The following is a 17071-nucleotide window of genomic DNA, read 5'->3' on the forward strand; positions in this document are numbered from 1 at the left end:
CAGCTTTACTGCAAGAAACTGATTGCAATTACAATCAAAAGCTTGTCACATGCATTGGCCTTGCAAATGTTATTGCACATCTAAGTGTATATTTGTTGTTAATTTGAAACAAAAATTGTTTTTGTAGTTTTTTAATTGTTTTGTAATTAAAATATTACATAGAATTTTCCTTCATTTTTTGAGCGTATCAAATATTTCGATCACTTATTTTATTTTAAATTTTTTAACAGTTTTATTTATTATAATTGGCTATTTTTACACGTTCCTGCAAAAAATCTACTACCTTCATTGTGTGTGTTTACTCCATTTTTTCATCTGAGGGTATCTCAAAAGGTCTTTTTTTTTAACTATACTGCTCAAAATTTAAACAATTTTGATGATTTTTCTCGTTTTAAATTAAAATGTAAAAACACATTATACAATTTTTAATTTTAATTAATTGTTGTTTTTTTCTTTTTATTTGCTATATTTATATTTATGTTTGTGAATTTGTTAATTTGGGGGCAGATATCAATTGTCTTTTAGGACTTTTCTGATTATACGTAAAAATAAATAAATAAATTCATTCTAAACCTTTAAAGACGTTTCATTATACGGCTAATCAATATAAAATAATTATATTTACCTTCCATATCCACTTGGAAAATTAATTAAATATTCTTCATCATATTTCAATACTGAAATACAACCCTGACCAATATTATGAACACAAATAGAAAGCCCTAGAAATTTTGACTTGGTCCATATATGAGCACAACAAGAAATTCCTTTATTATAATGTTCTGCATAGAAGGCTGATACTAAAAATAATTATTAAAATAGAATTAATTTCCTATATTTATGTAAATCAAGTATAGTTATTAAAATTGTTTCAATTAAGGCCAAATAATTGCCGGAATATATCCGACTATAATATAGCTAATATTTAATTATTACACAGTGGCCACATTCATAGAAATATCCTACAAGCTGAAACTTTATACATTGATTAGTTTACACTTACCATACAACTTCCAGCACACTGAGTGTTCAATCACAAATAGTTTCAGCTTCATTCAGAAGCCCTCTTCAGGTGAAATAATAGTTCTACTAAGCTTCCAAATGCTCTAAGCCAGTGTTTCCCAACGTGGGGCCCTCGCCCCACAAGGGGGCAATTTGATCTTTAAGGGGGGCAATTCAAAATGGACTTGTTTAGAGTTTAAGTTAACCGTATAGCTGCTGTACGCCATATTTATTGTAAATATTGATTTAAGTTAGTTTTAGTTTTCTTTCTTCTTTGTTTCCCTTTCCTTCTAGAACTTTCCTTTATAACCCTTTTCCCTTGGGGTGGGATTAACAATTCTGGGAACCACTGAGAACAAAGAGATAAACGAGGCCCCGAGGCCAGTGAAAGAGGAGAAAGGACATTCTTTGCCAGACGTCAAGGTGGACAGACACGAGTTGTGTTGTTCCAGGTCACATTTGGCAATGACAGGAAAGTGCAAGAGAAACTTCAACGAACACGACAACGAGAGACCTTCCAAAAATGTTCAACGTGGTATCCTACCCAGAGATTGTAGAGTTCAGCAAGAAAAAACCCATGTATTCCAATCTTTTCTATGTTCTATTTCCTATCTTATCTTTTTCCTACTAATTTTTCTATCGCTAGTTTTAAGTTAGTACATAAGTTTTAGTTATAGTTTTTATATTGTTGCAAACGGTATATGTTGTTTGCACTGTACTATTGTTACTTATTTTATAATATCGTGGAGTTGGAATATAAAATAAAACCTGTACATTTATGCAAAATAAATTACTTTGTTGACCATACTGTCACATAGTCTTTGAAACGTGTTTCTTTTGTCGGTCTACAGCTCTACACCATTTCACATGAATCCAACATCATATTATCTTTTTTTAGTTTCTAATTGATTTTATATACATTTTTCTAGCCCATAAGGAAATAAGTGGTGCAAGCGAGAAAAAAAGTTCATCAGTATTCGGAGAAATATTTAAAATTTGGTTTTATGACCCGCTGTCCACGATGAACGGTCACCTTTTTGTCTTTTATGCCAACGATGCTTGACCAACGAATCAATGAAACGAGGTCGTCTTGAGGCACATTTGAAGGCAAAACACAATGCTCATATTAATTCAGATTTAAATTACTTTCAAATTTTGAAGAAAGATTTTGAAAAAAGAGTAACATTAAAGCCTCTATGCCTATTTGCTGCTCATAAAGAAACTATCAATCGTACTCTGGAGGCTAGTTATCAAATTTCATTACTCATCACTAAATCTGGGAAAAGTCATACTATAGGGAAGAATTTAATCAAACCATCAATATCAGCATTTCTTAAAACGGTTCTGGACAAAGATGACAAAGATGTTAAAGCTATGCCACTAAGTAACAATACTGTTAGCAGAAGAATAGACAAAATGAGTGAGGATATTGAAAAACAACTTGTCGAAAAGCTGAAATCAAGACAATTCTTGGCGCAAATGGATGAATCAACTTTGAGAGACAGTGAGGCCATACTTATAACTTACCAAAATTCTTGTCGATGCAAAAGTGAAGATATTTGGTTTCATTACCTTTATTGAATTATGTCACAAATATTTACAACAAAAATTTTGATAAGTTTCATTGGCTCCAAAAGTGTGAAGTTACTGATACCGCTATACTTGTTATTGTCGATCATCTGAAAATTTTATTGGCTGATTTAAAAGAAAGATTTTCTGATTTGAAAAAAATTGATTTCCCAACTTGGATGATGCAGCCAATGTTAGTGGATTTGTCTGATATTTCAAATTTGCAGTACCAAGAAGATCTCGCAGAAATGCAAAATAATGAGTCAATTAAAACATTATTTAATATAAAAGGTGCAATGGCATGGCTTTGTGAGGAAACCGAAAACAAATATCCAAATGCAACCAATTGTGCAAAAGAACTATTGTTACCTTTTCCATCTTCATATTTATCTGAATGCGGATTTAGTGCCATAAATGATTTGCTGCTAAAAAAAAAGAAATCGGCTGGATATAACTAAACGGGAAGACTTGAGACTAAAGTTAACTAAATTGGAACCTGACATAAAATCTCTCTGCAGCAAGCATCGAGAGCAAGTGTCTCACTGAATTTAAATAATAAATAATTACTAATAATTAAAATATTATAGAAAATCTTTCATTAAAATTATTTTGTACACTGTACTTGAATTTCAGTTCTCCATTATATGTTTTGAAAATTTACTTACTGTGTTTTCTCAATAATTTCCTAGTGATTTCTTCCTAAAACCAATCATTCAAGTTTCTTTAGTGAACGTTTCAATTTTCGAATATTAAAAATTGTGTATATGTTAGGGGGCATAAGAATTTTTGAAAGGCTTAGGTGGGGCATAGCACAAAAAAGGTTGGGAAACACTGCTCTAAGCTATTCAAATATGTTGTCCAAATGTTGAAAAAATTCCTTTGTTCAGTTAATAACAATTTGAATAATTCTCAAGGTGTTCTAAAATTTATTTTTGAAAAAATTTCCCAGATGTGAATTGTAAACCTGGATATAAAATTATAACAAGTGGATGTTTATATTAAAAATTAATTCACACCTCTTTGTATAAATTCGGCATAACTTGCAAAGCTTGTGCTAGATTTAATTTGACTTTGTTATATCCAAATATTCTAAGCAAGCTTAGGGCATTTGGAAACTAAAAACTATAATATTTGTTATTTCACCTGAAGAGGGTCTCTGAATGAAGCCAAAAATGTTTGTGATCAGAATAATAATAAATGTGCTGGAAGTTGTATGGTAAGTGTAAATTAGTTAGTAGCCACATTATAGCCTGATATAATCAGGAAGATCGTTTGGCCTTGATCAGAAATCAGTTTAATGGATGTTTATATTTGTATTGTTTAAATTACTTAAAAAATAAAATATTTCATAATTTGTAAAATAATAAACGACCTTTAGTAAGTAATTTTTATGTAAGTTAATTATAATCAGAAAATCTGGCGTTCCTTAAATAAATAAAATTATCATTATAAAACACATGTTTTTCTCCTTAAATGCTATGATGTTCGAACTTCAATATAAATACAATTTAGGTCCAAGTGGATCAAAGTAATGTTGTCCAATAATGCATATTTTGTGTTTATAATTTTTACTGCATATTTAGCAGATTTGACTATTTTTGAGACTAAATAAGTGATTCATGAACTTTATAGCTTGTTTACACAATTTAAAAGTGCTATTTTTTTTAATGATTCTGTAGTCCATTTCTGCTATCTGTGCAGTAAATTTTCTTTTTTTTTTTTTTTTTTTTTTTTGCATAAGTACAATTCACATGAGAAATATCACTCCATCATCCAATTACTGATGAGAGGTGAAAAATCCCAACTTTTATATTTGAACCATCTAATTCACATTTTTTTAAAAGTCCCACAAACAAACATGTTTTGCATTGCCATGGAAATCTCTTATTTTTCAAATCCTTTGAATTAATTGGACTAAAATTATTGTAAGCATTATATTTGTGAGATCCGGACTTTTATAAGGATATTTTTTTTAATTAAAATTTTTGAAATATTTTAACTAACTTTCTTAACACAATCTTAAAAATAACATCACTGGGAAAGAGATTGAATATCACCCTTCTCATCAACAACTGCTAAAGGTTTATAACTCTCCATCGAGAACATAACATTCATCCACACAATCATTATCAATCTAGCTTTGAAGGATTCTAATATTGCAAGTTGACATCCAATTTCACTATCTTCGCAGTGTTCCAGGAATACCTATGACCCTACACCTGCAAAAAGCAACCTTCATCTTCGACAACAGGCAATCACCTGACCAATTTTCCCCCGCCAAATATAAGATCGATACACTCCCCTCGGGGTCAGCCTCTCTCCAAACGCTATATCTGGTGGACAGTCACCTTGCAACTCATGGAAATTTTAATAGTCGGGCAGAAAACTTTTAATTAGTGCCAAAAATCCTCAGCCGGTATATTAGTTCGAATCTCAGAAGAAATAGGAAAGAGGTATGATATCAAACTGATGTAAACTCTTTCTCAGCCCCTCCCAACTGTATGCACAAGTTACGAATCTAGTAAATGTACAGTACAAGAGGGTTTAGAAAGGCTTTTATGTCAGATTTTGTTTTTGTAAATTGTTCTCTCGTTTTTCCATTAAATTTTTGCTTCTTGTTAATAGTGTTCATTACTCGTATATTGCCACCACCTTACCAATGACCCCCCCTCTCCCTCCTCCACCTGACCTGACAAACTGATCCTTACTTCATGGGATCAAGAGAAGCATGCCATCCACTGACAAAGTGGGCAGGTTTCACCAACCTGTTGCGGGCAAAAGGGTAAGACATCCGCCTTACCCTCGATTCCCACACATTTAAATCTTTCGGAAAATTGTGTAAGTACAATGTTTAATTAAATACAAGAGAGAATTTCTTGTGAATGACATTGTCAAACTTTTATGTATGGAGCATGTGCAGGAAATATTCTGTTACATCACAATCTGTCCAATTCAGCATGGGTATAATGGCAAGTTTTTGCCATTATACCCATGCTGAATTGCTAATAAAGTATAATATTACAGAAGTTTGGATACTAGATATTTAAAACAAATGAAAAAATCCTTTATTGTAATGTATATAAAAATAAATTCAATAATGATTGGTTAGATAGCATAGAAAGTTATAAAATTTTATTGTGCACACAATTTTATTTGTAATTGACTTGATTGCACATCTTCATGAACCATTATTCTAATATGTATTTTGTGATGTCATAATTTCAATGTAATGTTCAAATCTCTTGTGTCACCTATTGTTGCATACCTATTCCCTCCCACCTAAAAAAATTTGACTTATGATGTTAGTAAAATTTGTTTACAGACAGAAGTAAAATATGTATGCATTTCAATCTATAAATTTTAGTATGTATTACTGGTGCTTTTAACAGGCGTCATCCATGATTCAAGCATTTTAACATGCATCTTTATGCACATATATTGCAATTTTAAATGCATATTATATCTGTCTCTTAATAATTTGTAATAAAATGATCCTATTTCATTCCAAACTTCACAGAAAAGATGAATAAAGGAATAAACATGTAAAAGGTTAAGAACAAACAATGAATGATTTCAAACAAATTAATTTTCAAGTATTTTAATGTTAGAATGAGTTTAAGTCAAAAGATTGGTAACTTACAGTGACAATCTTTTAATTTGATTAATGCTTTGATTACAGTAATAATCAAACTGCTAATTTCTTTTTCTTTTTTTACCAATGTAAAAAGATTGATAAATAAATATATTTTTATATTATTTAATTTGTTAATTATGGAATCTTAGAATTAAACAATTATTTTCTACACAAAATAAAATTTGGTAATCAATATTAATACCTTTACTAAGAGGCTAATTTATTTTGTAATGCTTTTATTACTAATTATTATTATATTTTAAATTAGTAATATTAAATTGACAAAAATATAACACACTCATAAATTTTATAAATAGCTTTATTATGTAAATTTTAAAAAATATATATATTTACCTGGTGGGTGATGTGACACTTGTTCAGCAATAAATGTAAGATTATTTTTGTGTGCCCAAGGAACAGGTCCATCTGAAACCTTTTCATGGGATTCAGCCTTAAAAAAATTAAAAGTATACAAACTATTTCAAATATGTTAATGTATTTAAACTTGTCTTCTCAGCTTGTAGTTAAGTATATAATCTTGCCTAAATATAAATCTTTTGTTTTTAAATTATGAACTAAATTATTCCCAATTATCTAAAATTATTAATAAATGCTTTTCTTACAGAAAAATTCTTGTCTTCGGTAAATTCCATTTAAACTAAATTTAACTTAACAGAACTTAATATTAAAACTAAATCGTATACATCATTATTTATAAATAATTTTTTAATTCAACTTTACTTATTAAATTTGATTTAATCAATACCTCAGAATTTTCAACGTTAGGAATGTCCCAAAAGCATCGGAATACTTCTCCCAAAATTGGATTGTATGGTTTCTTAGCAACTGAGCTTTTCCTTCCTGCATGGAATGCTGACATGTACCATTTCAACACCTGCAGCATACGATCTTTTGGATCAGGATAATCTGTTATACTAAAGTAAAGATTTTAAAGATGTAATTATTTTCTTTCAGATTAAAAAAAATATTAGTCTATTAAAAAAAGTAAATTTTAAAATACAAAAGCATTTTCTCAGAATTATATTAACTTGTTTTTTTTTTCCTTCAGAAAACTCTCTTCCCTTTTCAAAATAGAACATTTATTTACACAAATTAAATCAATTTACAACTTTTGGAATCGTACAATAGTAATATAACCAGACATAAGTGTAAAAAACTTATTATTATTAATGAGCAATTATTTTATTGTGACCTCATCACAGTGCAAGGCTGTAATTTTTAATCATATTTTTTAAATTTATTTAATTTAAAATATATGCTCTCCACTTTGAATTAGTAGTGGGTTATCCCCGTACATCATACTTTTCCTTTAACAATAGAGTTATGCCAGTCATTTATCTAACAGCTTTCAGGGGAAAATTTTTGAACTGAAATAACGTGACTTCCAGTTTGCATTGGAAGTTCATATATAATTAATCAGGGCCTCCTGCCCTAAGCTTTCCGCATCTGGTCCCTTTTTTCATCTATCTAACTCCATTCTTGAGATTAAGGAAAGATAGACAGACAGATGGATGACAGTAAGAATTTATAAGTCTACAATTTTTTCAAATTACAGCCCAGTAAAATAGAATATTCATAATCAAATAATCCTCTGTTAAAAAATTACTAAAAGAAAGTTATTAATAGAAAACTAATGTTTAGTTATATCTGTTTACAGCAATTATATATTAATTAATTTCAATTTTTTTATTATAATTTTAAAAAATTCATGAAATAATTAATAACGAATGAAATAGACTTTCTTTAAGAATATTACAAATAATTATTTTGTTTATAATAACTTATAAGCTATATTTTTCATTATAATTATTCAATAAAGCTTTGCCATAAAGTACACTTTATGGCATAACTATCACCCCAGTGATGTATATATAAACTTCAGTGTTTACTTTGTATCTTTGTTGAAGGCATGTATTGTATGGGTGGTAACAGAAGTGACAATGCTCTTCGACAAAAGGAATAACATATTCTACTAATTCCGAATAGTGTCCGCTTCCAAAATTTATATTCTCCACAAATTGAGAGTAACTCCTGATGTAGCTCCTTAACTGATGAAATGAATTGATGCCAATGCAGTTGAATCAACTAATGACCAATTCAAATTTTGTTGATGTGTGGGACTTGTAAATTACATCAACAGAATAAGATTTTTGGTTTGGATGGCCAATCTTAGACTTTCATTCTTAGTTCCTTATTATAAAGGTAAAAAAACAATGACAAAGCACCATCATCATTTGAGATAATCTTGATAAAAAAAGTATCCATCCAAAAATAAGTTAGTAAAATTTTTAGAAAAATTTTAAATCTAACAAAAAGAAAAAGAAGGTTCAGAAATTAATATTTTTAAATCCTCATAACTGAACAATTTTTATCAATATTAATATAAAGTAACTTTAGCATTCTATGAAATAATAATCAAATAAAACTGAAAAGTTGGACCTTTTAATCAAACCCATCATGGGTTCAGCGAGATGGTAAGGAACAGGATCCAACATATATGGGACAGACCACTCCTGAAAAATTTCTGGATTTTTCAATCTGGCTGGATTTATTTGTTCCTAGGACCAACAGTGTGGTAGGCTGTCAATTTAACCATTTGGCCATCCAGCCAAATGGTTAAGGTAAAAGTTTAGTCAAAATTTAAGCAAAAAGTTGGACTTAAAATGGAAAGTTTTAACTGTCAGTTTTTTTTAAACTTAAAAAAATTATATGATTGCAATGCAAAATTTACAGCTATTTAACTATAGTCTGGAATCCTAAGCTAGTCCACATTAGCTCAGTTATCAAAATCTGGTGTTGAAAATTTAAAGTTCTAACTCTTAATCCAAGAAATGATAAAATTTAAATTGCTTTTACTCACAAATGATAATCAATTACATCCACTTTCCTAAAATGCTATTTTATTTTAACTCTTTAAACACAAAATCTGAGAAAATCAGCTTAATTTGTTCAAAATAAAATCGACTGGCAAAAAAGTTGTTTAAGTAGTTTTTCTACACAAATTCTCCTTTTAGCTTGAAGGGTAAAAACAATTTAGTCTTCATGAACATAAAAAGACAAAATTTTCAGAGCTTAAAGAGTTATTTAATACACCTTATCCTGATAGCAAAAGCTCTTCCAAAATCATATCCACAAACATGCAACCTTTCCTTATGGGAAATTTCGTTATTATTAGTTTAATTATTTAGAAATGAATTGTTTTGTAAGATGTAAACTCATACATTTCTCTCTTTACTTTCAAAAGTAAAGAGAAAATACTGGCAATCTATTTTATATATTTGGATCAATACATTCTATACATTAGAATATCAGATGTTTTAACTTAGATAATAAGGATAAAAATGATATACATTACCTATAACTTCATACTTACATGATATTTCGGAAACTTAATTTGTATGAAAATTGGCTAATGCTAAAAATATCTCTTTTTTTTTATGTAAACTCATTCAAAAATAAATTTTCTTAAAAATATTTTATTTTTACATTACTATATTAACTTATATATGAATCCATTCAATTCCATTATATTCTGTTTAAAATTTTTAAAGCTTGACAAAGACCTACCATAAAAGTTCTCTCAATTTTAGTTTATTTTAACAGTCCGCAATAATTTCTTTTTAATTTTATTTTCCCATTAAATTTAGATTTAAATTTGAAATACTTCAATTTAAAGGAAACAGAAATGATTTGACGTCTTAAACATACCTGATAAACAAATCTGGATGAGCAAAAAAATCAGCATACATTTCCAGGAGGGAACGTCGTTCTAATATGAAAGTTGGCAGAACAACTTTTGTAAGATCCATACCTATCTTTAATTGGGAAAGAAGATGACTTATAACACTTCCCTGACCACCAACAGAACCTACTGTAATCAAAAATGTATCATATAATTTTCCCAACTAAAAATACAATACATTTTATATAAAGTGCATTCTCACTAATCCAAACTAATTATTGTAGGAAATGTTCAGATTAGCAGAGTTATACATAAAGAAAAGAAAGTCAAAAAGGATTACAGACAAATGAATGTACTGTACTTGATATTTATATTAAAGTGTACTACATATTAATTTTATAAATTTGTTGGGTTTTTAAAATATTATCTACAGTTTTTTTTAATGGAACATTTAGCAGAAAAGTAAACAAAATTGGTTTGTATTAAGCAACTTTCAGATTAGCATAGGTTCAGATTAACAAAAGTGCACTGTATAAATACATATACATAATCTTTTAATATATGTATATTTTCAGAAACTAAAAATTATATTTGAAAAATTAATTCTATCTTTTAAACATTATTAAAAATATTTATTAATAAAATTATGCAGTCTTAAAAATTATTTTTTCTTATAATGAAGTATTAAATTTATATTTTAATAACTTAGTAACTAAATTTTTAGTTTATATATCAGTATGTCACTTATAAATACCACACGTACTCAATTAGACCCACAAATTTAAATTACCCCGCATCTCAGTCACATTTAAAAGAAATAAACCCACAGTATTTGCATAAATCCATATGTGGATTTTTTCAAACCAAATTTTCTAAGCTACATATTACAACAAATAACCTATTGTAATTGTGTAAATTATTGCATCATATTTCTAGCTCCCTGTGTTACTTTTTAGTATTATTTTTTGGTTTTCATTTAACAATCCCTGTGGCCACTCACTACAACATACAAAAATCAATCCACAGATTCAAATTATCTTACAGGCATGAATAAACCCACACCTCAAATTTTTAAAATAAAAGATTCATATTAGGTCTATTCAAATGCATATGGTAATAAGTTAGGAATAACTTGTATATTTTAAAAGTTTTACTTACAATCCTCTTCATCGTCATCTTCATATATTGCTAAAAAAAAATTGAATGGTTAAATTACAAATCTTTGAAAGCGCTTCCATTCAACATACAACAATTAAAACATAAATCTATAAAAATTTCTTGTATTTAAGATTAAATAAAATGTTTAGGTAAAAATGTAAAAATAAAAACAATCAAAAGGCACGTTATCCGTTTAAATGTACAAGAGTTAAAATACATAAAGATGTTTTCTTATCCTTTTAACATATAACATCAGTAACAGTGACACTCATTTTGATATTACGCCACCATTTTAACTACAGAAAATAGATAGAAACTGTATGTTTAAAAGAATTACATCACATAGAATCTTTCATAACTACAGTCTTCAAATATTTAATTTATAAAAACAGTATTGCAATTTTTAATGTTTTCGTTGTTAGAGCAATTTGCATTCTAAAATTTATACAGTTTTTGTTAAGTTTTCAAAGATAAAACTTCTTATTTATACTAATGTAGTTAATATTTTTATTATTGTTTATTTGATTTAGATACATTACATGTAAAAAAATAATGCATTGTAGTATATCAATCATCTTAATATCAGTTCTAAACACATTAGCCATACCTGATATGTCTGTATACATTACTTTTATATACATGAGAAAATCAAAAAGTTTGAAGACTTTGCATATTAGTTCCTTGCCTTGAATACTTTAGTTTATGTTATTAATAAAAAGACTATTGTAAAATATTGGTCAGGAGAACTGGGATCATTTCTTTTAAATAAAATGGTGCAAAGAACACTAATGGTAGACAAAGAAGAAATGAAAAACTTCATTTGATTAGTCATTGCCTTAAATATTCATTTCTGTATACAAATCAACTGTGAAGATATTTACATGGTTATTCAAATCTTTTCAGAGAATCATATGACAAGGCCATATTTGATACATGTTAATATTAGTCTTTGTTAAAATTAACCAGGGACATAATCAAATCTATCTATAAAGAATAACCTATCCTGAAATTTATTTTCAATTCATTAAAGTACTAATATTGTATTATCAAGAAATTTTATAAGTTTTACATAACTAAATTTTATGTAAATAAATTTGTTTGTTTTCATTTTCCTTGGGTTTTTTTTAACTTAATAATAATTTTTTTATGGCAAATATTTTGCTGGATACAACTAGTTTAACATAATATACATCCCAAAAATTTATTTTTACCTTAATTCAAAATTTTCAAATATCTTTACAAATCTTCCATTCTAAAAATCAAGCTTTTATAGGTGAAAATATTTTGTAATTAATAAGTTTTTAAATATTGCCTTCATTTCATTCCCACAAATGCAATTCATTTTTAATATTTTTCTTCTTTGGATTTTGGAATTTATTAAAAATAAAAACACACTGCACTTTTAGACATAAATTATTTGAACTGAACACAATATAATACTGAAATATAATACATAGATATATAAATTGATATATTCACTCTTGATTACCAAGCATTTATTTTCTTAACTCTATATAAATCGAAGTTAAACTGATATAATTTCTACTAACAACTTTCTCAAAGCATTCACTAATTTTATTAATATCTTTATTTTTCACTATTTGAGATTTTTTAATCTATTATAATGCAATTTGAATATAACTTAAACATAAGTTTTTCCAAAAAAAAACAATTACTATCTCAAAGAAGAGTGTTTTTTTATAATTCAACAAGAGATGCTTTCCTCCTACCTCAATTACTAAACTTCATTAAGAAAGGTTAGTAAAAGGTTAATAATTTTAAGAAAACTGTATTTATTTAATTTGTATTCAATTAATTGAAAAAATTAAACTAGATTTAATTAAATGCAATTCACTTTTTCAATCCTGCTCTTTCTGACAAATCTTATCAAAATTCTAACATTGCTTCATATAATGTTTCCAACGTCTTCAATTTCCTCTAAGACATTCTCTCATTTCTACTATAAAGTTTTATTTCTATTATTTTATTGTTATATTTTCTATCAGTTGTATAAAAATTATAATATCTCTACATGTTTTGTTTAATTTAAACTTTTTACCCTAAACAATACTGTATCTCCTTAATTATTTTAAAATTTAAAATGTTATTAACAACAAAAAATTCACTTCACACTAACGTACATTTTAAACTGCAATATCTATTTTTCTGAAAACAAACAAACATTGCAATTTCTTAAAAAAAGTGCAATGAAACTACTTATTTTCATTCTTCTTATATAATTTAACCTTATAATAAATATTGGCATATTTTTATAAAAAAATTTAAATTGTCATTGTGTGGAATATATTTATTAATTTTTTAAATATAAATTTCAAAGTAAAAGTTTAGAGATTAACAAATAAATTTAAATGATTTATATACTTGATTTTTTAAAAAACTATTCAATTAAATTCATTTGAAATTTTCTCTAAGTTATATGAAAACGGGCATAACTAAACATCTATTTAACCTTTTTCCAAGTAAATATGATTAGAAATAAAGCAATATTTCAGTAATATATTAAAAAAACATATTGAAATTGTCAACAATACCATCATAGTCAATTCTTTTCTCTGTTCCTGTTATTGGATTAAGTCTTAACTTATCATCACACATATTTTCTACAGCATCTTCGAATACTCTATGGCTACTGAAATTTTTATCATAAAAGAAATTAATAAATCAACATTTAGATCTTATTTATATATTTAAAATAACTAAACAACTACTACTAATTATTAATTAACTTAATAAATGATAATTACACCCTTGACCACATTTATTAGTATCCTGTGTTCAATTATTTTAGGAATTAATCTATTTAATTCACATATGCATTGACACAACGGAAATAAAATTTACTAATTTTTTCATATTTTTGCTGGAACTTTAAATGTGAATGTTGGCATTTTTCTTCAACAGACTGACTGTATTTTTCAAAACATTTGGACTTTTTCCCACTAGATCGCTACTTTTTTAGAATAATCAATATTTTAGAAAGTAGGTTTTAACAAAATTAGCTTTAGCTGCGTCTTTAATAGTTTATAAATGTCGCCGTAATATACATCTAGCACACATGAAATTAAATAACTGAAGCTATCAATAAATACACAAATATTTATTGATAGTCTTTTAGTTTAACGTACATACACACACATAGAGAAACAAACTAAACTATATATATATATATATATATATTATATAACACTGAAATATTTTTAAAAATGATTATTTAAACTTAAGTAAAATTAAATTTTTCAAAAGTTATACACACAATTTTCATTTAAAATTACGATTTAAGAAATATTAAATTGATAAATTTTAAGAATAAAATTTTAAGACATGAAATGCTTTTTCTGTAGTATGTAATAAAAATTAAATCATAAAAGTCACAAAACTTGGCACCATTATTATAATGACAAAACAAACAGACTATTAATGTTAAGGTTAGCAAAAGTAATTACGCATGTTTTCGACCTTGATTTAGGTCATCGTTAGCAAACAGCTATTTTGCTTTTCTTTATTCTTGTCTACAATGTAGATACATATGTATGACACATATTTAGACATATGTCTACACTGTACATATAGTGTATATAAAAAAACTTTTTCTGCAAACTGAGCTGTACTGCAAAATTAGTAGCCTATTTGTTTCGTAATTACTATAATCCTTCTGTCAAGTAAATTTTTATAACACCTTTAAATATATATATACATATACACACACACATATATAAGTAATATTTTCTGATTATAATAAAAGGTATAAGAATGTAAAATGTAAATTTTATACAACAACAATAAAGCATTATTGAATTATGTATATTCTTGTGGAGTGATTCTTGGTGATTAACTCGCGACAGACTTTTTGTATTATATAAAAGTTTTTTTGACTGCCATGTGAACTTTACTCACATCTCAAAAGATGTGAGTAAAGTTCTGGTTGACATCTCAAAAATAGGCTGTTATCAATTTTAACATCCTATCGATAGCTCTTGTGGACTGTTGTTGACAAAATAACCAAAGATTTTTTTTCTCATCATTTTCCTATAGGAACTATACTTGATTTGATTAGAACTAATATAAGTAAGAATGTTTGAATTGATCAAGGGAGATCTTTTTTCTTGAAATGGAAAGATTAGGCTGCAAATGCTTTTACACACAAAATCTTGTTCTTTACTCAGAGAAAATACGTTTGAAAATCTAAAACTTCCAATACTGGGGAATATTTTCCTTGAGATTGAGTGTTTTCTATCAGAAATGTTGGTATCTTTTTATTGAAAACTGTTAAGGCTTTATACTTGCAAAAAATACTCTCAATTTTATTTCTAGACACACTAAATTCAATAAAAACAGTCCCTGGTTTAATAATGAATGCAAGAATGTGACTTTTCTACAAGAGTGAAGCTTGACAAGAGATGCTGCTTCTTTGAAGAACTATTTAAAGAATAAAAATACGTAAAAATCATATGTAAATCCAAATGACAACATTATAAAAATTTAATTAAGTTGTTAAAAGACATCAGAAATACCTATTTTTTTGGTCTGTGGTGAATAAACATAAAAAAATCATACAGCCAGTTTATGTGACCATTGTTTCTTTAGGAAACTCGTTGTTCACTTTTGAATCTAAATATGAATGAGGGAGTGAGTTTATCCCTTGAATATCTTTCCTTAAATAGTTCATTTGATAAGTCTTTTAAACTTAGAGGAATTGGATAAGGTAATATCTCAAATTCAAAGTGGCAAGACACTGGGTTCTGATAATATTTTACCCAAATTTGTAAAAAATGTAAGTTAGTTAAATAGAAGTAGCATATTTGTTATTTAGTTTAATATGTTCAGACAAGTATTTGCAGTATAGAAGCAACAATAAAAGTTTTCACATCTTGTCCTTTCTCACAACCTCAGGAATAAAATAGTCTTTATGGGCAAAGTGACCTTTTCTTTGAGGCTTCTCATCTGCCTTGTTAAAATACAATTAATTAAATTAATTTATAGTCCTTGACTATTTTAATTAATTTTTGTATTAATTAAAATATTGTTTAGATAAATGTTTAGAAAGTTTTCACCTGGTAAAATACCAGCTTTTATAAAAAAAAAAAAAAGCTCTATTCAAAATTAAGTTTTCACACTAGAATTACTCCTGGGATTAGTTCACTCTCCAACATTATTACAAAAGCAAGCTTTACTTGTAGTCTGATTTTTCAGAATAGTGAGAACTGTCAAGATTATTGTTCTAAGATTAAACTATGATAGTTGTTTAGATATACTCAATTGGCCCAAGAAAAAAATAAATAAATCAGTATTTCTTCAGTATTCAGAAGATTTAGTACATGCTCATTATACTTTATTACGATCTTTACTATGACACATCAACATTACTAAAAAATCAAATTGAATAAGTTCCAAATTAAATACAAAAATCAAATTATTCTTTTGTATCTAAATTTGTGTTCATTCTGTGAAGATCTTAAAACTTCTTACCACCTTTTTTTTTAAACTGTACAGTGTTTCAAAAACAGAAAAAAGTAACTGTTTGGCAAGACTCAAGAGTAAAATTATTCATTATGTTTTATTAATTTATTTTAATTTTTGAATAAAATATGAAGAGAAAATTGTATCATACATACTCAACTTTAGTAATTTCCATCATTCTAAGAAATAACATATGTAATCTCTGAAGCCTCTATGCCTCAATTTTCATATACACACGCACACATATATTTACACACACGTACGTATACATTACTAAAACTGATAGAATATTGATTTTACTTAAAATATTGTAGAAAATTCCAAAAATAATTTCCATAAAGACTACATATATATGTTTTTCAGATGTGTGTAGATGTTTAAAAAAATTATTATATATATATATATATATATAATTTTTTTAAACATCTACACACATCTGCAAAACATATTTTTGGCACTTATATTTAATCTTATATCAAACCAAACAATCGCCATAATCAATCTAGATTAATTATGGCAATTGCTTG

General features: G+C 27.1%; 1 protein-coding gene across 3 annotated transcripts in view; it reads right to left on the minus strand.

The window, feature by feature from the left end:
- LOC136971776 (oxysterol-binding protein-related protein 9) overlaps nucleotides 1–17071 on the minus strand; it is an 81984-nt gene that overhangs the window by 20123 nt on the left and 44790 nt on the right. For 2 of the 3 annotated variants that reach the window (XM_067266276.1, XM_067266275.1), the window contains exons 11-16: nucleotides 13619–13716; nucleotides 11067–11096; nucleotides 9935–10097; nucleotides 6972–7140; nucleotides 6560–6656; nucleotides 626–800 (exon numbers count right to left, since the gene is read on the minus strand). In XM_067266276.1, coding sequence (XP_067122377.1) covers nucleotides 626–800; nucleotides 6560–6656; nucleotides 6972–7140; nucleotides 9935–10097; nucleotides 11067–11096; nucleotides 13619–13716 — 732 coding nt within the window. The remainder of the gene's footprint in view (nucleotides 1–625; nucleotides 801–6559; nucleotides 6657–6971; nucleotides 7141–9934; nucleotides 10098–11066; nucleotides 11097–13618; nucleotides 13717–17071) is intronic. The other variant, XM_067266277.1, reaches the window with a different exon arrangement.

Source organism: Centruroides vittatus, unplaced genomic scaffold (assembly GCF_030686945.1).
Source record: "Centruroides vittatus isolate TY-2023 unplaced genomic scaffold, ASM3068694v2 contig_272, whole genome shotgun sequence".
In the NCBI taxonomy this organism is placed as follows: domain Eukaryota; kingdom Metazoa; phylum Arthropoda; class Arachnida; order Scorpiones; family Buthidae; genus Centruroides; species Centruroides vittatus.